The sequence below is a fragment of the Coffea eugenioides genome, chromosome 8 (genome assembly GCF_003713205.1).
Source record: "Coffea eugenioides isolate CCC68of chromosome 8, Ceug_1.0, whole genome shotgun sequence".
Classification (NCBI taxonomy): Eukaryota; Viridiplantae; Streptophyta; class Magnoliopsida; order Gentianales; family Rubiaceae; genus Coffea; species Coffea eugenioides.
This window is the reverse complement of record NC_040042.1, coordinates 5,384,626-5,407,975: the sequence shown is the minus strand read 5'-3', so window position 1 is coordinate 5,407,975 and position 23,350 is coordinate 5,384,626. Positions and strand designations below refer to the sequence as shown.

The 23,350-nt window shown below is 34.2% G+C and overlaps 2 protein-coding genes across 4 annotated transcripts; one reads left to right on the top strand and one right to left on the bottom strand.

The window, feature by feature from the left end:
- The first annotated feature begins 1,388 nt into the window (after positions 1-1,388).
- On the top strand, positions 1,389-6,890 carry LOC113779677 (uncharacterized protein At1g32220, chloroplastic). Its single transcript, XM_027325356.1, has 7 exons — positions 1,389-1,670; positions 3,277-3,379; positions 3,475-3,563; positions 3,739-3,794; positions 4,622-4,768; positions 6,057-6,182; positions 6,331-6,890. Exons 1-7 carry the CDS (start codon positions 1,531-1,533, stop codon positions 6,609-6,611), a joined length of 942 nt encoding a protein of 313 aa, XP_027181157.1. The 5' UTR covers positions 1,389-1,530; the 3' UTR covers positions 6,612-6,890.
- A 269-nt stretch (positions 6,891-7,159) lies between these two features.
- On the bottom strand, positions 7,160-12,421 carry LOC113779679. 3 transcript variants are annotated; one of them, XM_027325359.1, is made up of 6 exons: positions 12,288-12,420; positions 11,949-12,007; positions 10,668-11,137; positions 10,536-10,598; positions 9,074-9,188; positions 7,160-7,428 (listed from the first exon to the last, which is right to left on the bottom strand). In XM_027325359.1, the coding sequence occupies exons 1-6, from the start codon at positions 12,366-12,368 to the stop codon at positions 7,386-7,388; spliced, it is 831 nt and encodes a 276-aa protein (XP_027181160.1). In that variant the 5' UTR covers positions 12,369-12,420; the 3' UTR covers positions 7,160-7,385. The 3 variants fall into 3 exon arrangements, with proteins under 3 accessions (XP_027181160.1, XP_027181158.1, XP_027181159.1); XM_027325357.1 differs by having other exon boundaries at positions 10,536-11,137; positions 12,288-12,419; XM_027325358.1 differs by lacking the exon at positions 7,160-7,428 and adding an exon at positions 7,582-7,954 and having other exon boundaries at positions 10,536-11,137; positions 12,288-12,421.
- Between the last annotated feature and the right edge of the window lie 10,929 nt (positions 12,422-23,350).

Genomic DNA, 23,350 nt, shown 5'->3' with positions numbered 1-23,350 from the left:
ATAAATATATAAAAAATATATATGTATATAATTATATATATAATATATAATTTAATTAGTTACAAATTTATTATAATGATATTATTAGTTATATGTATTATATAATGTCTATTAGTATATATAATATAATTGATATTATTAATTATATATGTGTACTAATACAAATTATTAATTGGTTATACTAAATTTACTAATACATTTATACTAAATTCCTAATTACACTTAATACAATAACATTTTTTTCTTAAAAAAAGCACAAGCACAAGCACAATAATGAATTAGTGATTGTATTTGTGCCAAAAGTGAAAATTTGACTACTTTAGTTATATTTATTTCATCATGTTGGATTGTATTCAAATAATTTTTGTTTGATTGTTTTTATAAGTTTCAATTATAAAATTATAATGAATAATAATTTGATGATGTGTTAATATTTTAGTACTTGATTATTTACTAAAATTTAACCATAATAAAATATATAACAAATTTTTATTAACTCCCGTGGGGAAAACGGGACAGGACGGGGCGGGGCGGAGACGGGACGGGGGGAGCGGGGGACCGGGGATGGGCCCTCCATTCCCCGTCCCGTTGCCATCCCTACTCAGGGTAATCAAAGACGCTTAGACGTTAAAAGAAAATCTCTATAACTTATAATTCTACCGTGTAAAAACCTATAGGATAATCCGTTGTAGTAGCATAATTTATCTATATAAAAATCCAACTATAGAATAAGAATATGTAAAAATTTCTATGTAGTTTCCCTATGTAAAAATTCGAACTATTGTTTGGATTGTAATTTTTCTTCAAAAAAATTTATATTTTCTGTGAACACATTTTTCAATTAATCTTTTATCTCTTGTCCATCAAACTGTTACAGTATACTTTTCTATAAAAATTTCAAAAAATAGTAATTAGAACGAGAAATTTTGAGATTTCAGAAATATACAATTTCTCAAAGTTTAGAGATAAGTGCATCTTCTATCTTTTTCGTTTCCTCTTTTTTTTTTCCTTCTTTTTTTCTGGTAAATAATTATGGGGTATAGCAAATATGTGAAAAACTGCTATAATGATTTGGATTAATCATTGCTATCCACGGTTAGTTTTGTATGAATAATAATTATGTAAAATTTAAATTTAAACTCCATATTTTATACATTTATCATATATCTAACGATGATAATGTATATATGGTAAATCAAATGATTTTCCATGACACCAAATAGTAGCCTTGATACTTGGAAATTTTACCCCTATACTCAAACAAAATGGTGAAACAGAAGAACATGGCTCCAATGCCTTCACAAGTCAGGACAAATGTACAACTAATTGGAGAGTCTATTTGCCACTGCCTTCACAATTCACGCGCACCACTTGTCTGGCAACTCATTTCACTCACAACAAAGGAATCACATATTCGCACACTTTCCCCATTTCCCCTCTCTCAGTGTTTAACAGAGCTTTCTTTCTTTGGCTCGGTTCCAAAACTTTGCTCTCTACTAAGTGGAGTCGTGAATTTCTGGACAGGGAGAAATGGTGATGTCGCTTTCATACGCTCCACCTGCTGCCATATCCACAGCTCCATCATCTTCTTCCTCTTCTTGTCTTGCTAGCAGCAGGGCTCTTCTTCCCACTTCTCGTACCTTTCATTTTCCCCGCGTTAGCCACTCTGGGTAAGATTTTTTTCTTTTTTAATCCACTTAATTAGTATTACTGTTGATTAAATCATCAGTAGTTCTTTTTTTTTTTTGGTTTGTTGTTAAAATAGAGAGAAAAGGGTCCTTGTGGTATGAAATCTTGTTGGATATGTGTATCTATCAAGACCCTTTTAAAATAGAGAGATTTGGCCGTTTCTTTTGTTTTTGTTTGGGGGTTTTAGCTTTTAAAGATGATCAGCTCACAGAAATAAAATCTCATTAATAAATCTAGGCCTTTTGTTTGATTTCGTAAAGATAAAAAGGACAAACAAAAACCCCCCATAAGTTTTCTGAACTCTGGTTGATAGGATGGTAGCTTGGGTTTTGCCCTTGTTTTGTAATAGAGTTGTATACTTGTATAGCTTCAGCAAACTCCCAAAGGAAATGGCTTTATATGTCCACGATGAAGGGCACCATTATAGCATTAACCAAGACTTACAAAAAACTAGTTTGAAGTTACGTATACAGTGCTGAAAGCACATCGAGTATTGGATTTGCATAAAGTTCAACGTTACAAAAGGGTAGTAAGGAGAAAAGTTCAGTACTGGAAAAAAGTCGATGATCGTGAATAAGTTGGCTTTTATAAATTTAAAGTATCCAACCTGAATGTAATTTGACAGGGATATTTACTCAAGTATTGCCATTCTGATTGTAAGTTAAAATATATATATTGTTGATTTTAATGGACTTCCAGAGATACAGAAATCAACTTCTTGGATTTTTTCCTTCGATTTACTTAGTCTTCCCTTCCTTTCTGAAAGTTGAAATATACTAGGTGGCTGTTTTTCTATGAAGAGCAATTCTTACATGGCTATAGAGGAAGTCTGGGGTTTTTGTGGCTCCATCCTTCAACGCCTTTGTCCATTCAGTGAATTTTCCCAGTCCTTCATCAACACTAAGAGAACTAAGAAGGTGAGTATAGTTGGGAAGCATGGGGTTAAAGGGAAAGATGGGATTCAAAGACTAGCAAAGTCATTGTCAGCGGTGCTTACACGTTAAACACTGTTAGTGCTGTGACGGACAGGAGCATCATCTGTAGCTTGAAGGAGCAGAGTTAGAGTTAGAGTTAGATGAATTTTGGTGGAGGGCAGGAGAAATATACATTTTAAACTAAATAAAATTTTAAAAAACCATTGAAACCGACACTAGTTTCTTGATTTTTGATAGAAGAGGTAAAATTTGAGTAAATAACACAAATTTGGCAGGTTTTGTCAGCATATATGGCATTACTGCACATCTACAGACTGGGAAATGCTCAACTCAATGAAAACTCTTAGAACACAATTTTATGACCTTCATTGGAAAGGCATGCACCTTGAAAGCCTTTTAAGTTAAAAGAAGACCTCTGCTTATACTTATATGTTATTTGAGTGTACAATAAGCGAATTTACATGATGTTATCTGATATCAGCACATATATATTTCTGTGGCTGGGCGGGAGGGTGGAAGTTTTACATTTCATCAAACAGTGTGCCAACTGGGGATTTATCTCTTTTGTATTTTGTATTCCTGTTCGTGGTGTTTTTTTAGTTATTTGAGGCTTGAGCTGATGCTGACATCTAGCTGTTCTTCTTTTTTCAAGCTCACATAGGGCTGGAATTAGATGTAGGTATGCAGGTGCTGGCATAAAAGAGAACGTCAATCCTGGCACTATTGATGTTGTGGCTGATGTCAAGACTGAGCGAGTATGACTAACAACTTCTTCCTTGTCTCAGATGAAGTTTCTTACAGCTCTGTTTCCTTTTATCAAGTTTATCAATTGTGCATTCTATTATACCAGGTTGTAGTATTAGGAGGTAGCGGTTTTGTTGGTTCTGCAATATGCAAAGCTGCTGTATCCAAGGGTATAGAGGTCATAAGTCTTAGCAGGTGTAAGTTTATCCAAAATTTGGCAATTTGATTCAATTTCTTTTACTAGTTCATTTACTCAATTTCTGCGTTAAATTGCATGACTTTTGGGTTTTCTTAATCAATTTGTTCTTCTCTTGGATACCATGGACTATCATGTACTGGATTTTGAAAAAGAAAAAACAACATTTTGCAGGTCAGGACGCCCTTCTTACACAGGGTCATGGGTAGATCAGGTCACATGGAAGTCAGGCAGGTTCATATCTCTATCATACCTCATCGAGGCTTTCCATTTTGTGGCTTATGTTTTTGTAACTTGACTGGAAGTATCATGCTCAAAAGGGTTCCAAATTTACTGGCCATTTTACGCAGTTCGTAGCATTTAGCCTTACCTTTACCTTGGCTAGTATAGCCTTTGGTTCTGTGCTCCCCTAATATACCTTCTCATGGTATTGGAAAGAACTCAAAACTAGGAATTTCGTAGTACCATTGGACTCCTGTAAGTTGACTGCTACTTTTATCGGATGATTTGCTCCAGATAATGTAATAACTCAAGCTTATACTCCTTACAGACTGTATGTATGCTTGCTGCATGTATTTCTTGGATTATCTTTGTCCATAGGAAATGGAAACCAAGAATAGGCTTCCTCTGCAGAATATGTGGTATGGAGCCAAGAACCCCTTGACTGTGTAAATCTGTAGAGAAAGGATGTCCGCACATAGAGGAATGCCCATTGTGCTTCTGGTCCCACTGCCTTGGGAATTTAGACTAAAGTACAAATTTTCATGATGTTATGGAACATGACAACCTACTTTGTCAATGCAATGCAACTTTTTATGACTCTGGGCTTCATTCCGTGCTACAGTCAATGGGCAAGGAAAAATAGGCGAAACTAGTTATTCAGCTAAAGCACGGATGCTTTATGACATGAACTTGAAACTTTTCCACTGTTAACTTTAAATGCAGATCTCTCTTGGGATTTTGGGTTTTAATTTTTCTCTGGAGGCCTTATTTCAGCTCTATGACCTGTACTTTCACCCACATGGGCAGATTGTTTTAGTCATTCTTCTTCCTGCAGGGGATGTTTTTTATGTTAACTGGGATGAAGTGCTTGTTGGGGCCACTACAGTTGTTTCAACTCTTGGTGGCTTTGGCAGTGAGGAACAAATGCTAAGAATTAATGGCGAGGCTAATGTCGTGGCAGTTAATGCTGCTAAAGATTTTGGTAAGACTTGTGAATCGTTTTGCTTATGAGTTTGCAATCGTAATGTAAATGGATTAAATTTCTCATTTAACGCTCTCTCTTTCAAATTTAGCTAAGTATTATGTTCGTCATTCTTTCTGTTGATATTAATAATCAAAACTCTATCAATGCTAATTTTATTGCAGTTATTTGTCATAAATACTTCAGTTTTAAACTACTTACTGCCCAGATTAGTCAAAAACTAGTTATCAACTGCAAGAGGCTTTAGGTATCAAACTGGTAAATATGCAATGCATTGTCAACAACGTCACATCAAAAAACCAAGATTGATCCCAATTCCCAAACCTTTGCATTTGTATCATCTGCCAGCAATGCTACTATTGCTTGTGTTATGTCAGCACATGCTGATTTATTACTAATGTTTGAGTATGTTGATGATAAACAAAGATAAAAACTTCAGAAAGTAGTCACTAACATCTTTCCAGAAAAATTATATGTAACACAAAATAAAGTTTGGTCATAGGTTCAACTCAGTGGGATGTCACAAACCTTGCACATGCATGGCCCATAAAGTGATAAAAATAAGTTCACGTTATGTGTCAGGTGGCATCCCTTAGAGCCTACAGATAGAAGAATTTACTTCTTTCTAAGAACTGGAGCTTTTGTACATGTCATGCTTAGTCAATTTAAGACGGTATCTGCACTATGTAAATCATACAGCATTGATTTGTTAAGAGAAGGTTGTATATTTATGATTGCAAGCATCAATTTTGGCTGGACCTTAGTGAATACGAGTGAGGATGTTTACAGTTACGATGAGGATTATTTGGCCTAGCATCATCTTTTTCATCCTAAGAAACTAAATGTATTCACATACACAGCCGGGATTGTAATGAATCTTGGAAAGCTAAAGTATAAGATTTTCTCTTTCATGCTTGCTTGCATGATGCTCCACAGATTGTTGCCAAATGCCTGTTTATTGTGTATGTCAATTTGTGTTACAACCATAAGACATATGAAGCACATGTTGAGGAAACCAAAAAACCGCAAATATGAAGGAAAAATCAAACAATGCGCTGTATGAAGACATTATCTATTTTGACTGAAAACCTAATGGGGTGAAACGTCAAAAAAATTGATATCACCTATGCCAACGAGCCCTCTCGATGTTTGTCATTCGTATTTTCTAGAAAAAATATATATGTATTACATGCAAGTGTCTGTCTTCAGCTAATTTATAATGGAACATGATTTGGACGGTTTTCTCCCATTTGCAACAACGATTCTTCCTTTCCTCTGTCAATTGCAGGGATCTCTAAGTTCATCTTAATATCGGTGCATGATTATAATCTGCCATCCTTCCTACTTAATTCGGCATACTTCACTGGAAAGAGAAAAGCGGAGTCTGAGGTTCTCTCAAAGTATCCAAACTCAGGTACTTCTATCCACCCCTTCTTCGTTTTCGAAACTCAGATACTTCTCCGTCACATTAGTCCAAGCATCAACAACTTGACAAAAATAATATAGCCAGCAGAATGTGTTCCAAGAAATGGTATTCATTATCTTATATTTGACTGCAACAGGTGTTGTGTTGAGACCTGCTTTCATCTATGGAAAGAGGAAGGTTGATGGCCTTGAGATACCTCTAGATTTTATAGGGAAACCACTTGACAATTTTCTTAGTGCTACGGAAAACTTTATTAAACCTTTGAGCTCTCTGCCTGGCTCTGATTTGCTCTTGGCTCCACCAGTCAGTGTAGATGATGTCGCCTATGCAGTGATAAATGCTATCGGAGATGATGACTTTTTTGGAGTATTCACTATTGAGCAGATAAAGGAAGCAGCGGCTGCCATTAGAAGCTGAAAAATATCCTGATACATGATTCACCATCCTTCCAACAACCCTTGAATTGCTTCAATTCAAGTAATATGTTACTGTTTCTTTAAGCAAGCAACGTTTGTTACTTTTGTCTTCTACGCTTAGAGAGAATTATATGTTAGCAAAAGAATCGCGACATTTTCTTTTCTAATCACTGCTGGATCAGACATGGCACTGTCAGCTGAATGCAATATAGCACCAACAGTTACAATTTCTGCGCTTCTGGCCTGAGTTCTCTCATTTTTAAGTCGAACTTTTTAACTTCTAAGAGAGATTTCCAAGGTATGACATTGGTGCTGGCAGTAGGTTCAGCCATTTAAATGCCTGTCAGAATAAAGTCTCAGATCAGCATTAACTGAAAAAGAAAGATTTTGTACGTGAGATCCAGCTCGTCAAGCTTGGCTGGCAACGTTAGATTTTGGCTTGTGGCATCAAATTTCTGCCGACGGAAAGTTGCTTGGTTCATTATCTTCGCTACCAGATTCGCAATTGTAGAAGACAATTTTTCTACCTACCGAATATTAGCTCGCTTATAAGATGCCAATGGCCAATATTGCGACTTTACAAGGATTCGTTGATACATCCTCAAATATTCCCTGGTACAGAGAAGAAACTACACACATAGCTGTCTAATGGCATGGGTACCATAATCCCACTTCTCGTTTGCCATTAGATGTTAATGGAGCAAGATCTTCATTGCACACATGACGGATACAAGTTCTTGAAGAATCAAATTTTCTTTGCTGAAACATGCGAGGCTTAGCCATGTCCGTGCCTAGCAGAAGACTGCTCGGTAAGATACCTGGATCACAATGTGGAAGTGTTATTAGATCGAAGACATCAAATTTATCATGAACTGAAATAACAACATTACAACTGATAATATTTGGAAAAAAAATGGGCTAGCAATACAGAACTCAACCATGGACGATAAACCCTCAGAGGGAAGGGATGATTAGTATCAACACGTAATGGGAGTATTTACATAGATATTTTTTAATCAATTTAAAGAAATATTGGGCTTTTGCAATTACCAAAATTATAGAAGTCGATATCTTGAAATCAACTTCAACCATAACAACTTTGAAGTCGATAATCAGAATATAGACTTAAGAGTGAAACCACCAATAATCCTCACTATATGATCTCTCCCTCATCATGCTCCTTTTAATACTTCAATGGCAATCCCCGGCAAAACCACCAACACCGCTCAGAGAGACCTCCCAACGCCTCCCTTCAAAATGCGGCAGCAACTAACATTTCTTCTGTGACAGCAACTACCATTGCTACCGCGGCAGCAACTCACGTTTGTTCACCCTCAAGCCCCTCTGCACTTGAAGAGAATGAAAGAACACTCCCATAATCCCACTGATTTGGATGGAGGTTTCTAGAAAAAGTTCAAATATATAATGAAGATACTCAACTATGTGGGTTGCATTTAAATTGCTGATTTAAGGCATATGATGAATGTAATTTTTTAATCTTAAAATTGGTTGCCCACAACTTCAGGTTAGAAAGGTTAAAATATTTTACTTCATCATCTGGGCAACTGGATGTCATTTGTGTTGGAGTTCAGCTTTTTAAGCGGTTAAAATATTTTACTTCATGTTATTTGCATGTGTTGTTCGTGTTTGGATCTTTAATCATAAAATGGTGTCAGGGAGGCTTTAGACTATGTCTGTGCATCTTAAACTGGTTGTTGTTGGAGGAGATAGATGCTGAAGGAAAATGGTTGATGTCCAAGACATAGATGCTGGGAGGAAGGGAAGAGAGAGAGAGAGAGAGGAGGAGGAGAAGTCAAATTAAAAAGCACAAAGCAGGAATGAGAGGCAAAACAGTGAACAACGTGGTTATTTCCTTTAAGTCGACTTCCATTGTTTTGGAAGGCAAAATAAAGGTGCAATAATTTTTGAAATTTGATTAAAAAAAATAAAAACAACAATTTCATGGAAGAAACCCAAAGGAGTTTAGATGCAGATTTCAGATTGTAGTCTCAAGTGTTACCCTCAAAGAGCCAGACCCAACATGAGACAAAGCAGATAAGCTAGTCATGTACCTACCTTGGGAACCAAGTTGTAAGTTCCAGAGATACATCTAAAAAATGTTTTAACAGATTTTATCGCCTGCTGATAAGCCTCTTGTGCAGATATTGTAATCACTTAGCACAGAGTTATCAAGTTCCATTTTTGTGCTATTCTGGTAATGAGCACTATTTCCTATGGGATTTTGTCGAGGTGACCCCAACATGAAGTTACCTTTGTATGTTATTTTTTTTCGCTGAGTGCTACTTCCAAGTGAACTAGACCACCACAAGAGCTTACTTCAAACCAAAACAAGAATATAATTTGTCACAATTGATTTTAAGTGCCAATATCAGGTTTAGAATTATTTCTCTCTGAATGCAGCATAATTTAAGGTATCGAAACAGGAGACTCTTCCATACTTACTTGCCAGTGTAGAAACCAGCAGAATACCAAGCATTCAAAACAACAGTAAGATCTGTTTCCGAACTGGTACTTTTCTCTAAATGACAGAAATTTTTCTGTGACTGTTTCTCTTTCCCTGCAATTCAATTACAAAAGTAGAGGAGGCAGTAATGAGTAAAGTCCTCAGATGTAGATCCAAAATATGATTGTTTCACCATATTATGGCACCAACATACTAAATAATTGAATAACATAAATCTGCAAGGTGCAGGCATAGCAACCTACGTATATGTCAAACTTGCAAATATTAAAACACAGTAGTCAAATACATAGGATAATTATATCTTAGACAACTATCACAAGATGAAGAATTTTGCACCAATAAGAGATGTAGTGTTATGTTGTTCTACTTTGAAGTCCAGTAAAATTCTCTTAGAAGAAACAAACGTTCTGTTCTACAGATTAAGGATCAGTACATTGGTCACTGTAAAATCTTTTCTCCCAGTAAATTTATCAGTGAATACAAATGTCGGAAAAGGTTACTTTATAGCACTAATTATAAAGCAATAATTCAAGCTCAAAACTGCCTAACAATTAAAGATAAAAGCCCAAAAACTTTTCACATCGTAATCTCTAAAGAGTAGAAAAAGGAAAAGAATTATGAAAAATCTAGTGTGCTGAATAGACGTACAATATTTAGTTCTGACATTGCGGTTTGCTAATGTCCAAAAAGTCTGCCAGTCATCCTAAAACTACTTGATAATGTCAATTTGTGTAATAACTTATTACGAGAAAAGCTAAACCAAATGCAATGTTTATTATGATTTGGCAATATGCATCAGTAAGGGTTTGACCATTGCGAGAGTAAATAGCAATCAGTTGTTCAATAAGGCAACTACAACAATCACTTCTGTGTTTATTAAGTCATATGCAGAAACTTGATTCATCATCGAACATGCCATGACATGATAGCTAAAAGCTATTAATTAAATCTTAATGCTGTAATACAGTAGTTCAACTAGACGCTCCAAAATCAGCCTAATCAGCAAATATCTGATACAGAAGCAAGATGAAGATCCACAGCCTGCAAAAATTTTGAAGAATCCCATTGCCTCCTTTTTGTTGATTTTATCTTTAGGCTTTGTGGAGTATTTGTATTTCTACAATATGTAAGTATCAAGTTACCACCAATTAAATAGAGATGATATACCGGTATATTCAGTAGTACTTTTTAGAACCATCAGTCCTTCGTTTCCCCCTTGTCCCAACCCAGTGGACCCATCAGGAGCAGAGCAACAATGCTCATTAGATTACTAAACACAGCAGATTTGACAATTGAGGACATTGCTGATACATGCCATGTTAACTACAAGAACATTTGAGTTATATTTCTCTAACATTTATGTCATGATGATGCAGGTTTGTGCCCAAAGAGGGTGGTATATACATTGTTTGAGGTTATAAGCAAGAAAGCCATCTTTACCTTCATTTACAGAAGCATCACAATTAGTGCAAGCTTGTTCCTTCAAGGAAGACAGTGCTTGTTCTGCAGCAAACACTGCTGTTTTAACAAAATCAGTTTCTCCTGGAGATGTTAAGTTTTTAGTAGTAGCACCTTTTGCAGAAGCATTGCAAGAGTTTCCAGCACAAGCTCCACCAGAGAAATAACAAGGTACTGAAGTGCATGGAGCTACCCAACTTTGACACCCATAAGGACAGAAAGAACTTGGAACTGTTGGATAAGCTTGGGAAGTAGAGGTTTCAGGCTCTTGAGACACGGAAGCAGTTAAACCAGAATCATAATTCCAATAACCAAACTCGTTAAGTTGCTGCAGAATCTTTTGCCTCTGATCCTCAAGCTCATAATATTTGTTTACCAACTGATTGTAGTGTTCAGTAGTCTGCAAGTTTAGATAACCCTCAGGCTCTTGATGGATGTCTTGCCCAGTAGATGAAACTACATGGTCTTCAGGAGCTTCTGATTCCAAAAAAGATGATTCTTTGACAGTTGGCACATTACCATTTTCTTCTGTTTCAGCAGCGCTGTTTGATGGAACCTTGTTGTCATCACTTATCTCATCAACCCTTCATCAATAAAGAAGAAGAAATCAGACTTATGATGAAGATTATCAGCCCAACAATTACAAATACATTGGAGTTCTTCCGCAAAACATGAAAAATATCAACAATCAAGCACCATACAGACACACAAAAAAAGATTGGCTCAACGGTTATAGTTGCCAAACTCCTGTCACTACAGTTTTTATTTCCCTATCACACATTACGAGTATATGCAAATAACTCTTCCTAAATGAAATTCATTTTGGTTCAGTCTTGGTTCATGATACAAAGTGTGAAGAAGCCGTCCAATTCTCATTCACGTTAATTGTTAAAACTCCAACTATTTTCTCCCCTTTATGAATCTTTGACCAGACAGAAGAAACCCTCCCCCATCCCGAACACACACACAACACCACCCACACGCTGAGAGTTGATTATACTACTTTGAAGCGCTATAACTGCTCCAAAATGCAATTTACTGAACCAACATTTACAGACTTCTGTTTTTCAATTTTTCTTCTGCGTTACAACAAGGATTTCAATACATCTTTAGATCACAAAAATCAAACACATGCTGTCCCAATATTCAACCATCAACCGAAGACTCGCAAGAAAGAAACAACTCGACAATATTTGAACTGTCTAGCTGTCAAGTTATAAAATTCTCAACGAAATATCAACTAGTAATGAGCTGGATAATCAGACATTCCTCCTAATTCTAGTACTGCGTTCTACACAGGCCACCAACTTTCCCTAACCCCTAGACAAAATAAACGAAAAATGAGACAAATAAGAGTAAGAAAAGGGATTGCTTTCCAGTTAGTTATGAACACACCTTCCAGCATGTTCTTGACCATCAGCTGAGCTGACTTGGCTTCCTTGAATATGCATTTTCTGGAAATCATCAAGATTTAAAGAAACATGAGCATGAATATATGATTATGATAAATCAACATATCTGTCTCAAAAACAACCACTGAACCACCTAATGAAAATGAAGTATTTCAGTACACTATCGAAAACAAAAGTTAAAGCTCCTTGGCTCCTTTCTTTTCTTTTACTATTGGTATAGTTATCCAAAAAAAAACTGAGTTCCAAAAGACAAACAAAAGAATATTGGTGCAGAAAGAACAAAACCCAGAAAGGTTTAAAGGAGGAAGAGGAGTTGACAAACCTTGTACTTGGAGATGGCATCATTGAAGGCGTTAATCAGGGCAGAATCGTCCCACAGTTCATCTTGCTTATTTTTCCTCATCTTGATTACTTTTTTTTTTTTTTTTCAAATAGAGAGTTATCAAGCCAGTTTATTAGAGTTGCAGAATCTCTCTGTTTCCAGTTCCAACCCGAGAAATAGGGGTTTTTTGGTGGAACGTTTATGCCAATCCGACCCTCTAAAGTATGTAAAAATCAAATTTTGGCCCTCTAAATTAGAAACGTTCTGATTTTATCCAAATTGAAACAATTGTTCTAATTTGGTCCTTCCATCCAACTTCATTAGGGATGGCAATTAAGGCGGGTGCTCGCGGACTAATGGAATGGGGGTTGGGGTGGAGGGGAGGGGGGGAATTTTTTTCCCTGTTAAGAAATGGGGTGGGAGGCAGGGGAGTGTGTGTGTGTGTGTGTATATATATATATATATATAATATTTAATTTAATTAATTATAAACTTATAATAATGATATCATTAGTTATAAGTATTATATAATGTATATTAATATATGTAATATAATATAATTGATATTATCAATTATACTAATAATTATACATGTCTATTAATAGAAATTATTAATTAGTTATACTAAATTAACTAATACATTTATACTAAATTCCTAATTACACTTAACACAATAATACTTTTTTCTCAAAAAAATACAATAATAACTTAGTGATTGTATTTATTTCAAAAGTGAAAACTTAATTATTTTAGTTGTATTTGTTTCATCATGTTGGATTGTATTTAAATAGTTTTTGTTTGATTATTTTTATGGATTTCAATTGTAAAATTACAATGGATAATGACTTGGTGATGTGTTGATATTTAGTACTTAATTATTTGCTAAAATTTGACTACAATTAAATTATATTAAAATTTTTTATAAATCCTGCAGGTGCCCCACGCAGGGGGCTAGGGAGAGGTCCCTCACCTCGTTGCCATTCCTAAACTTCATCCAAATTTTGATATTTGATGGGTCAGTCAGAGGCATAAATGCATATTTTAAAATATGGATGGAGTTCGATTGAAGAACCACAATTTATACTCCTTCCTCTCATTTTGATAGTATTGGTTCTTTTTTCACACAATTTAAAAAAAATTAATTAACTTTGTTGGAAGAGTAAATTTAGCTTACTAGTTTCATAAAATACTCTTACATTAGTATTAGAAGTATGACTAATAACTATACATATACATTAATTACAACAATAACACAATGGAAAGTTGCACCATTCAAGGAATAAATCCAAACAATTAATGAATAAAGTAAATTATAACTGATAATAAAGTACATTAAATAAGGGTATTTTTAGAGAAATTACAAATTAATTATATTCTTCAATTGAAAAGTGAACTATAATTTGGAACGAATGAAAAAGGAAAATAAGACTATCAAAATCGAATGGAGGGATTTTTTTCTCTCTCAGTTTAAAGATTCAAATTTTGGTTTTCAACCACTTTTTAATAGCAATAAGTGACACTAATCCTAAAAAAGTTTATACTTAACTCTTAAATTTTTAATCCAAAATTTCCAGTATAGATTGTAGAATACCAAGTTAGGTCTATCTATCTTTCAGCCCAATTTCGCACGTATAACCTATTTATTTTGCATGTTTCTGTAAACTAATAATTGTGTTTGTAATTTGGTGAATATGCCATAAGGGAAAATCGTTCAAAACGTCCTTTACATTTTACAAAATAACTTTTTTCGTCCCTCACTTTTAAAAGTGTAATTTTACGTCCCTTACAAAGTTACATTGGTCATAGGTTTCCGACTAATTTTTTATTGGAATCCACCACGTGCCTTGCATGTGATCATTTTTTAAGAGCAAAATTGTCAAATCAAATTTTACATAATTCGATTCATAGTCCCTCACATTTCACAAAATGAATTTTTTCATCCTTCACATTTTTCAAATTGGATTTTTTCATCCCTATTGATCATGTGTGCGAATAATTTTTTTAAACACATGTATATATATGTTTGATTTCACCTAAATAGTACGAATAACACATACTATATCTTTATTTGAAATCAAATAGAGATATATTATATGCTATTCATATTATTCAGGTGAAATCAAATAGATATATACATGGATTTTAAAAAAAATTATTAGTTTTTCATTTATATTCATTTCGTTACTCGAAAATTGAAAATAAAGAAGACATTTAATCCTAAACATTAGCGAGCGTTTATATCGAATTAAATTTGGACAGAAAAAATAAACAAAGGAAAAGTATGATAAAAAAAGTAAGTGCTTGGCACTTTCAAATTTGAAGACAATCACAAGGCAAATAATTCAACTGTTGGTCTTAAAAGTGGTGAGTAGAAATTTCAAATTTAAATTACAATTTATTAGCACGACTATAGAATTTAAGTTAGGATCCATTAATTAGATGGCGTTATTATACAACTCAATAAATAAATTATTACCTAAAGAGAAAGGTCACAAATATTGAATAGGTTCATATGGTGAAATCATCTAGAAATATATATATATATATATGGTTTAAAACAAAATTATTAGTTTTAAACCCCTGTATATATATGTTGAATAACATATGTACAATTACGATTAACCTGTTTAAATGAAATCAAATAAATATATATTTTATGCTATTCGTACTGTTCAGGTGAAATCAAATAGATATATACATGGATTTAAAGAAAAAAAACTATTCGTACACATGATCAATGAGAGATGAAAAAATTCATTTTGAAAAATATGAGGGATGAAAAAATTAATTTTGTGAAATGTAAGGGACGAAATAATTTATTTTGTAAAATGTTATGGACGAAAAAATTCATTTTGCGAAATATGAGGGATTATGAATAGGATTATGTAAAATTTGATTTGATAATTTTGCTCTTAAAAAATGATCACATGCAAGGTACGTGGTAGATTCCGGTTAAAAATTAGTCGAAAATCTAAGTAGGGACTAAATTTGATCAATGTGAATTTATAAGGGATGTAAAATTACACTTTTAAAAGTAAGGGACGAAAAAAATCATCTTGTAAAATGTGATGGACATTTTGAACAATTTTCCCGTGCCATAATATTGCCTAGGCATAGCAACTGATTGTAAACTTACTATTAAGCAGTGTTCCAAGTTATCTTTTATTAAACTTGCACCATCTCATATTATGTTGCCACAGTCATTTTTTGTCAAGGAAAAGAATACAAAAGTTTTTTCAAGAAAAATTATTATTCCAAGAATTTTTTTTTTAATTTCTTGCAAAAGTGTACAAAAGTTAAGTGGTCATTCATATGTCAATTTTTTTTTATTTTCTTTTTCGTCATGACTTTTTGGCTATAATAAATTATAGGATGTAAATATCGTATAGAAAATTTTTGCGCTCTATTTGGCAGCTACCGAAGTGTATAAATTAGTCTTTTCTTTTTTTTGAGGAAAGGGGTATAAATTAGTCGATTACACTTTTGGTAAATTACCTAAGGTTCCTCTAGACTATTACTACTATAAACTTTTTTCCCCTTTACCTATTTTTTGTCTTATTAATTTGAGGATTTTTTTTGAATTTTTTATGATAGCTTCGTCAATATTTTCACTTCTTAAAACTTTTTTTTGAAAATATTCTGTCAATTTCTTGTAGACAAACCCATTAGCTTTTTCATTGAAATGTTTGAAGTATATTTTGATCCAACAATGAGTTTTAATCTATAATTGAAATTTTTTGGAGGCTTTTCACAAGGCAATTCAAAGGGATCACATGCCCCAGGACGAGTGGGGAAGGCAGTAAAATTCGACTTGCCCTGTGCTCAATTTTAATTACCTTCGGTCATTTTTTTTATGGTACCATAATTGATTAAGTTCATTGCAAATCCTCCGTTGCCCCATAATTGATTAAGGGGCCCTTTCTTAGTCTAAAAGTCCCAGTCCGATAGGATTATTGGTTTTAAATGAGGTACTGCTGTCAGCTTGTTACCGAGCCGTCTCTTGACACAAGAATTTTTTTTTAATCCAAAATTGTCTATTTATAAGGATTAATCTTTCTTATACCGACAGTGTCAGTGTTGAATGGATGACAATTATGCAAATTTTGAATTTAAAATTCAATTTTTACACACATGTCATGAATCTAACGGTAATAGTGCATACACTGTCAATATATGTAAAATTTACTCTATTTATAATCCCTCCCATCATACCATGAGAAAATTTGCATATTATCAGAAAAGCATTTTGATTGGTTTTAGGAATAGACAAGTTGAGTTGCTCATTGCTTAGCTAAATAAGTTAAGTGTGTGTGTAAACAATTTCTTGGGAAGGTATCCCAGCATCATTTGTATCTTCTTCTTCTGGATAGAATCCGGATTGATTACAGTTTTCGACCTTCAACCATGAAAATGGAGGGGTCATTTATCAACGCTACTACATGATAAATTTGTTTAAGCTGCATACCTTGTCCAATAATTAAAGGGCCCCTTAACATTACATCTCATTTAACTTGGGCTAATGATTTGAAACAGAAGCCATTAAGTTGGTCGCAAGAATAACTCACACTTGCACCATCTAAACTAGCACAGCAAACGAGTCGAGTCGAATCGAGCTGAATCACGACTCAATTTTATCAAATTCGAACTGACCTCAATATTGCCTCCCCTAACAAATGAAAATCACTCAGCTTCATCCTTTTTTTAATAGTGAAAACACCAAATGAATAAGAAGGAATTCCGAAGACTTGAAAACTAATTAAAAATAATCTTTGAGCAAACAATTGTTTTCCATTCAACTTTGTGTCATTTACTTTATTGGTTATTGCCCTCACTCATTATCGGTTTCTAGCTCTGCCACTGCCCTAGCGAAGCCTTTGAGGATGATACTGGCTACCAAGGATGCTACAACGACCATCATCTCCATAGAAGTTTATTTTGTCGATTTACTTAACCTTGACATGTAATATTATGAAGATTTGAAAACTATTTGATCACTTGCACTTCTTTTGCATTGCCAGATGATGGCTGGACCAGGACAAGAAAGAATAAATCGAGTTTTCTGGTTTTCAGATTCAATTTGAGTTGGGGCTGACAATCTTGCACAGGTATATTAGTTCTTTCTGACAATCTTTCAAAGAATTGCAGTCTTGATCTTCAAGACAAATGAAGTCGAAAAGTAGTTCCCTCGGAACTATATTACCTTGATATTGAGATGATCTATTACATACATAACCACTTAAAGAGTCTAAGTATTACATCTTTTCTTGCCATGTAAACAATGCTCCCTCTCAAATAATAGGATCGGATCTAAGTATCGACTCCATCAACTTGTTCCATGAGACCATACACAATCGTTATTTTGATTATGGTATTTTTCAAGTATTTGATGCAATCTGCAAAATTTTTCAACAAAATTCAATGCATTAAGTTTTTCCCCTCTCACCTAATAGTCTATCTATATGTTCAATATTCAAACGTTTACTCTGACATTACTACCTACATAGGGGAAAAGTGCGCAAAAACATGTGTTACTATTGAACATTTCCCCTGTTGTACTTGCTTCTTTTTTTTTTGGTACAAAAGATTAAGCATTACCTTAAATTAAAGACAGCTTACGAAAAGAGGCATGCAAAAGCCCCTACAATCATTTTCAACAAGTTTGGAAATGGCCACAGGTTTACAAGGAAATAAAAGAAAGTCTTCTACAGCTTCTGCGCCCAATTTGGCCAAAAAGTCTGCACAACTGTTAGCTTCCGAAGACACGGGTAGTTGCTGGAAAGCTCTGCGTACAGTCCTGCCATCATTTAGAATAAGAAGGTTCGTGTGACCTTCACAAAATCCATTAGAAAGCATGTCAACAATAACTTTTGCAACCATCACAATATGGAGCTGGCTGATTTTTAGGCACTCAGCCAGCTGAAGCCCTTCTCTTACTGCCCATAGTGCCCATTGTACAGCAACAGTATTTGTAGCCAAGTCCAACCTTCTACTACAACCGCTTGTCCCGTCCCCATGACGATTTCGAATGACTCCGACTCCTGCTCCTGCTGGGCCAGGATTCCCAAAAGAAGCTCCATCTGTGTTGAGCTTGAAGGAAAGTGGAGGGGGTTCCCAAAATACTGAAACATGCTCTTTGTGTCAAAAGTTCCATCCATTGGTAGAACCCAAGTTTAGAAATTTAGCTGCAGTTAAGGGTGTCAATTGAGTTTTTTGAACCGAGCTTTAATAAGCCCAAATTCGGCTAACAAATTATATGAATTTTTGGACTTTGATCTTTGGAATTCGGACTCATATTAAAAAGTTCAAACTTAACTCACACTATTACATAAGTTTCGGGTTCAAATCGGATTTAGCTTAAACTCATAATAAATACATAATACATTTTTTTATATATATATTTGATATAAATTATTAACATTTTATGTCATAATATGTATAATTATAACTTATAGATATTATTATATATTTTTTACGTATATAATTATACTCATATATGGGCTGAGCTTTAATCGGGTCTGAATTTAGTATGACTCAAACTCGACTAACATTTAATTTGAACCTAATATTTAGGCCCAAATTCTGCTTAGCCCAATTAAAGCTTGGACTCAGTAAGCTTTTTGGGCCAAACGGGCCGAGTTCCGGCATATTCACAGTCCTAGGTGCTTCAACTATGGTGACTCGAGTTAAGTTGCTTGAATAGACATAGGCGTCAAACAGGTACTCGTTTCTTTCCTTCCATAACAGCCAACAATCAAAGGCCAGATGACAAAAGGGTGTTGAAGCTGAAATTGAACAAATTTGATTTAGCCAAGTGCAAAGATTTTGGCCTGCAAATGGCCACCAAAAATTCGTGGAAATAGAAAGGCTGGGATACTGCCAGAACTATAATTTTTATGCCAAAATAATTTTTATTTAAATACCAACGTCACTCTCAGTTAATCAACCTTATATATTCCCATTAATTTTGTTGGGGCCCATTGTCCATTGATTACTCTTTTTCTTCTTTTTTCTTATTAATGCAGTAACGAGTTTTTTCTCTCTCTCATTTTCCCTTCAATTCCCGGTTCTCTCTACATCTTTCCTATTTTACAATTTCTTTTCATTTTCTTGAGATCTTTGCAGAATGTGGTTCAAGACCTTTTATATAATATTCTTCTCTGTGTTGAATTTGCTATTTCTTCATCACTTTACCAATAAGTTTTTTCCTGCCTTTTTCTTTTCTTTTTTGTTTTTTTTTCCCATTATGCTTTATATCAAATAATCTTTGCTTACAGTTTTTGGAGTGATCATAAACTTTGATTAAATTTGGGATACAATTTCGTTGCAATTACAGTGAGATTCAAGTTCTCATCTTTTGAGTAATTTTTGTTGCAATTATAGCAATATTGTACGTTTTGATTTGTTTTTGTTTTTTTTGCAATATTGTACTATCAGATTATCGATTTTGTATAAATTTTTTTCCTTTTAGGTTTTGTATTACTATGAATTTGGGTTCAATTATAGAACATCAGTAAGTCTTGTGACTTGTTGCTTGCATAGGAGTAAATCATGAGTTGTTCAATTATTTTGTCAATCTTAACCTCAATATGTGTCCATATTTTTTTGGATTATTTTCATTTAGATTGTTAGCTGTCTGAATTAAATAATGTTGTATTTGCAAAAAATAACTTTTAAATACAATTTTGAAAATAAAAAAATAAGAGCACTTTAAAGCAAAAGAATTACTCCCTCCGTCCCAAAATTTGGGACGTTTTTCGGGAATAGCACTTTTTATGCACAGTAAAATGGTGGACTGTACTTTTCATATTCTTCCAGTTTTACCCCTTGTCTATCACACGAAAATAGCCAGCCAAAAGCAAAAAGTCACAAGAATGGTGAAAGTGTGCATGTGTTGTGGTGGGCCATATGTAATTGTTTATTATTAGTTGATGGAATCTTGTCATTATTACTAAGGGTATAAAAGGAAAGTAGTAGTGAAAGTTGTTTGACTTTTGCCATGAGACTCTTATTTTGGGACAACAAAAAAGTGAAAATATGACATTAACAATGGGACGGAGGGAGTACAATATAAGAAAGATTATAGTAAAAAGGGAAAATGATCTGTTTCATCCTTCACATTTCACAAAAATATTCTTTTCGTCCCTCACTTTTAAAATGAAGCAATTTCATCCTTGACATTTAAAAACTGAAATTATTACATCCCTGCACCCAAATTTCAATTTAAATCAAACCACCAATCAACCTGATTACAAATTTTGGGGGTGTAATTGGTAGATCACTTGGTTAACTCAACTTGATATTTATGTGAAATTTAATGAACCTAAAAAGAAAAGAGAAAAAATTATAACATTAAAAAGAAAGATTAATATTTTCTACATTATCATTGTATACACTGACAGTTTTATATACTGTCATATCATTTTAATTTTAATTTAAACACCAAATTTTATATTTATGATACACATGTAGATTCGCAAGCGGATATACTAACGGTGCATGAAAAGATTTATCAAAAAAAAAAAACTCTACTATTTCAAAACAAAGAATGGTCTTTTATGTTATAATTTTTATTTTTTTGGTTTAATAAATGTCATGTGAATATGATGAAGTTGACCGAATGATCTATCAATTCTATTTTCAAAATTTATTACTGGGTTATTGGATGGTTTGATTCATATTGAAAATTAGGTTCAAGGATGTAATAGATTTAATTTTTAAATGTCAGGGACGAATTTGCTTCATTTTAAAAGTGAGGGACGAAAAGAATATTTTTGCGAAATGTGAGGGATGAAATAGGTCATTTTCCCTAGTAAAAAACCCAAAACCAAATCAGTGAGTTGTGAAAATAATAGATAAATAAATTCAAGAGAGATACGAAGAAGGCAAAATAGTCAATTAATTAGAGAGAAAAGGAAAAGAGTGGACAATGAGCTGACAAAATCAACGAGAATATATGAGATTGACTAGTTAAGGGTAATGTTGATATTTGAATAAAAATTGCTTTGACAGGAAGATTATCGCTCTGATAGTATCGATAACAGAATAGAAAGGCTGCTCCATAAGGCTTTAGCACGAGGGCAGAAAACCAGTACATGATAAGTGTCTTCCTGAAATGTATTCACAGAAAGGACGAGACTCATCCTGTACTATTGTTTTCTTGAAAAGATTGCTTTTTGTGGGAAGTTTATTCCGGCATGCCAGCCGAAGAAAGTGTCCCGCCCCTGTTACTAGCCAATACTTTCCGGATCTCTACTTGAGCAGATTAACTCCATAGCAGATTTGAGACTGAACTGACCATTTGGAGTGGTCTGCCGTTTTATGTTGCTTGTTGATTAAAACAAACATGATGTAGGCAGTAGTTTCGTCATTCTTGATTGTTACCACGATTTTGAGTCATTTCTGCTTTGTCTTCATTTTCTCTATGTCAATAACAAGTTCCTACAGTTTAATCAAGAACAAAATATGATGGATTTTGGCTTTATCAAATACAATTGTCCTCGAGTTCAACTTGATTGAGATAAACCATTTTGGATCCAAGAACATATTTAAACACTTGAGATTAGCCATCGCCTGATGGTTGATGCATATGTAATACTGTAGTCCTCCTAAAATTGAAATGTTCTAAAGACAAAAAAAGCTCGAAAGTAAAATCAAAGGGCTCGCTTTAGACTTTACAATAATTTAGGACTATTTCATCACTAGGTTGCTTGTTCGAAAATGTTAACCTTTTTCCTGTTCTGTACGACTCTTTCGTACGACAGTCGCCGTTCGATCACCCAATCACCATTAGCCTTAGGCATCACTAGACAGCCACCATACCATCACAAGAATGATCGGTTGATGAATTGGACACTGCACGATAGGATCTTCGAATCACCCGCTCACCATTTGAAAAAATAAGATAATAATAAAAAGCAAGCTAATGGTTCGATCATTCCTCTGATTCCGATAGAGAAAAACTAGTCCACACACTTTCAAGCATAGGAAGCAGCGATAGATAAGAATGGCAAGCAGCAATCGCAGATTCTGGAGTTGGTCTTTGCCGTGAGCCCTTACCCTGGGAATAAGATAGCCAAAGTGTCACGTAGAGTTCATAGTTTTTCAACATAAGAATCTAGGGATGGCAATGGGTAGGGTAAAATTCGATACCCATAGGTATTCGATCCGATGGTTAATTTGATTAGACGATCGATTAATAATCAATTAGGGTTTGATATTAATGATGAGGAGTAACTAACGGATAATTCGATAAGATTTGGTAAAAGAACCCTAAAAATTCGAAACTCGAAACCCAACGAGCACACACCCACGTATACACACACATATTGACACATATATGTGATAATTGTTCCAATACAAAACGATTAAAAACTAACATTTTACTACTATATCCAAAAAATAGCTGGTGAAAGAAAGTCCGAATATCTGGTGATGCAATATTCTGATAATTTTTCTCTGCAGTGGCCGACCAAGTTTAAAGCGACAATGGCATGCTTGGTGCCGAAAGTGGCGAAGGTGTTGAAAAGAAGGGAGCAATTTGATTTTATGGAGCTTCATAAAGACAAATATACGAAAGTTCTGACCAAAGCTGTTTTTTATTTTGACTAAATGGGCTTTGTGTCCGGAAACAACAAGGAAAAAAGAAGAGATCCTTAATTGCATAGTGGAAGAGAAACTGATTAAGAGTATCACATTTCAAATCCACTGTAAAACATGTAGAATTAAAATTTCAATCATTGAGGATTTTATTAGAAAATCATATTAAGAAAGAAGATTGACAATCATCAGTGGTACACAGAACCTGATGCAAGGACTGATATTATACTTGAGGGACATAGAACCTGATCAGCAGGAAGGCAGTAAAGGCCTCAAAAGCCAATTTCCCAGAAAGTTGAATTATTGGTGAAGAATAAATGTCGAAGGAAATGGCTGAGTAAATTGGATTATTTCAGAGAGTAGCAAAAAGATTACAAAAGGGAAAGGAAAATACATACATGACGGTCCGTAATCTATATCTATATGTATTGCAGAGGAGGTTTTAGTGAAGGCCTCTTGAATGGTAT

What these genes read in the sequence shown, in the direction of transcription:
- LOC113779677 (XM_027325356.1), top strand. Translation starts at nt 1,531, where the DNA reads ATGGTGATGTCGCTTTCATACGCTCCACCTGCTGCCATATCCACAGCT. An exon ending in CTGATGTCAAGACTGAGCGA is followed by an intron (nt 3,380 to 3,474) that starts GTATGACTAACA and finishes CTATTATACCAG; the next exon opens with GTTGTAGTATTAGGAGGTAG. An exon ending in CTCAAAGTATCCAAACTCAG is followed by an intron (nt 6,183 to 6,330) that starts GTACTTCTATCC and finishes TGACTGCAACAG; the next exon opens with GTGTTGTGTTGAGACCTGCT.
- LOC113779679 (XM_027325357.1), bottom strand. Translation starts at nt 12,368, where the DNA reads ATGAGGAAAAATAAGCAAGATGAACTGTGGGACGATTCTGCCCTGATT. An exon ending in ATGCCATCTCCAAGTACAAG is followed by an intron (nt 12,008 to 12,287) that starts GTTTGTCAACTC and finishes GATGATTTCCAG; the next exon opens with AAAATGCATATTCAAGGAAG. An exon ending in GGTCAAGAACATGCTGGAAG is followed by an intron (nt 11,138 to 11,948) that starts GTGTGTTCATAA and finishes TTATTGATGAAG; the next exon opens with GGTTGATGAGATAAGTGATG.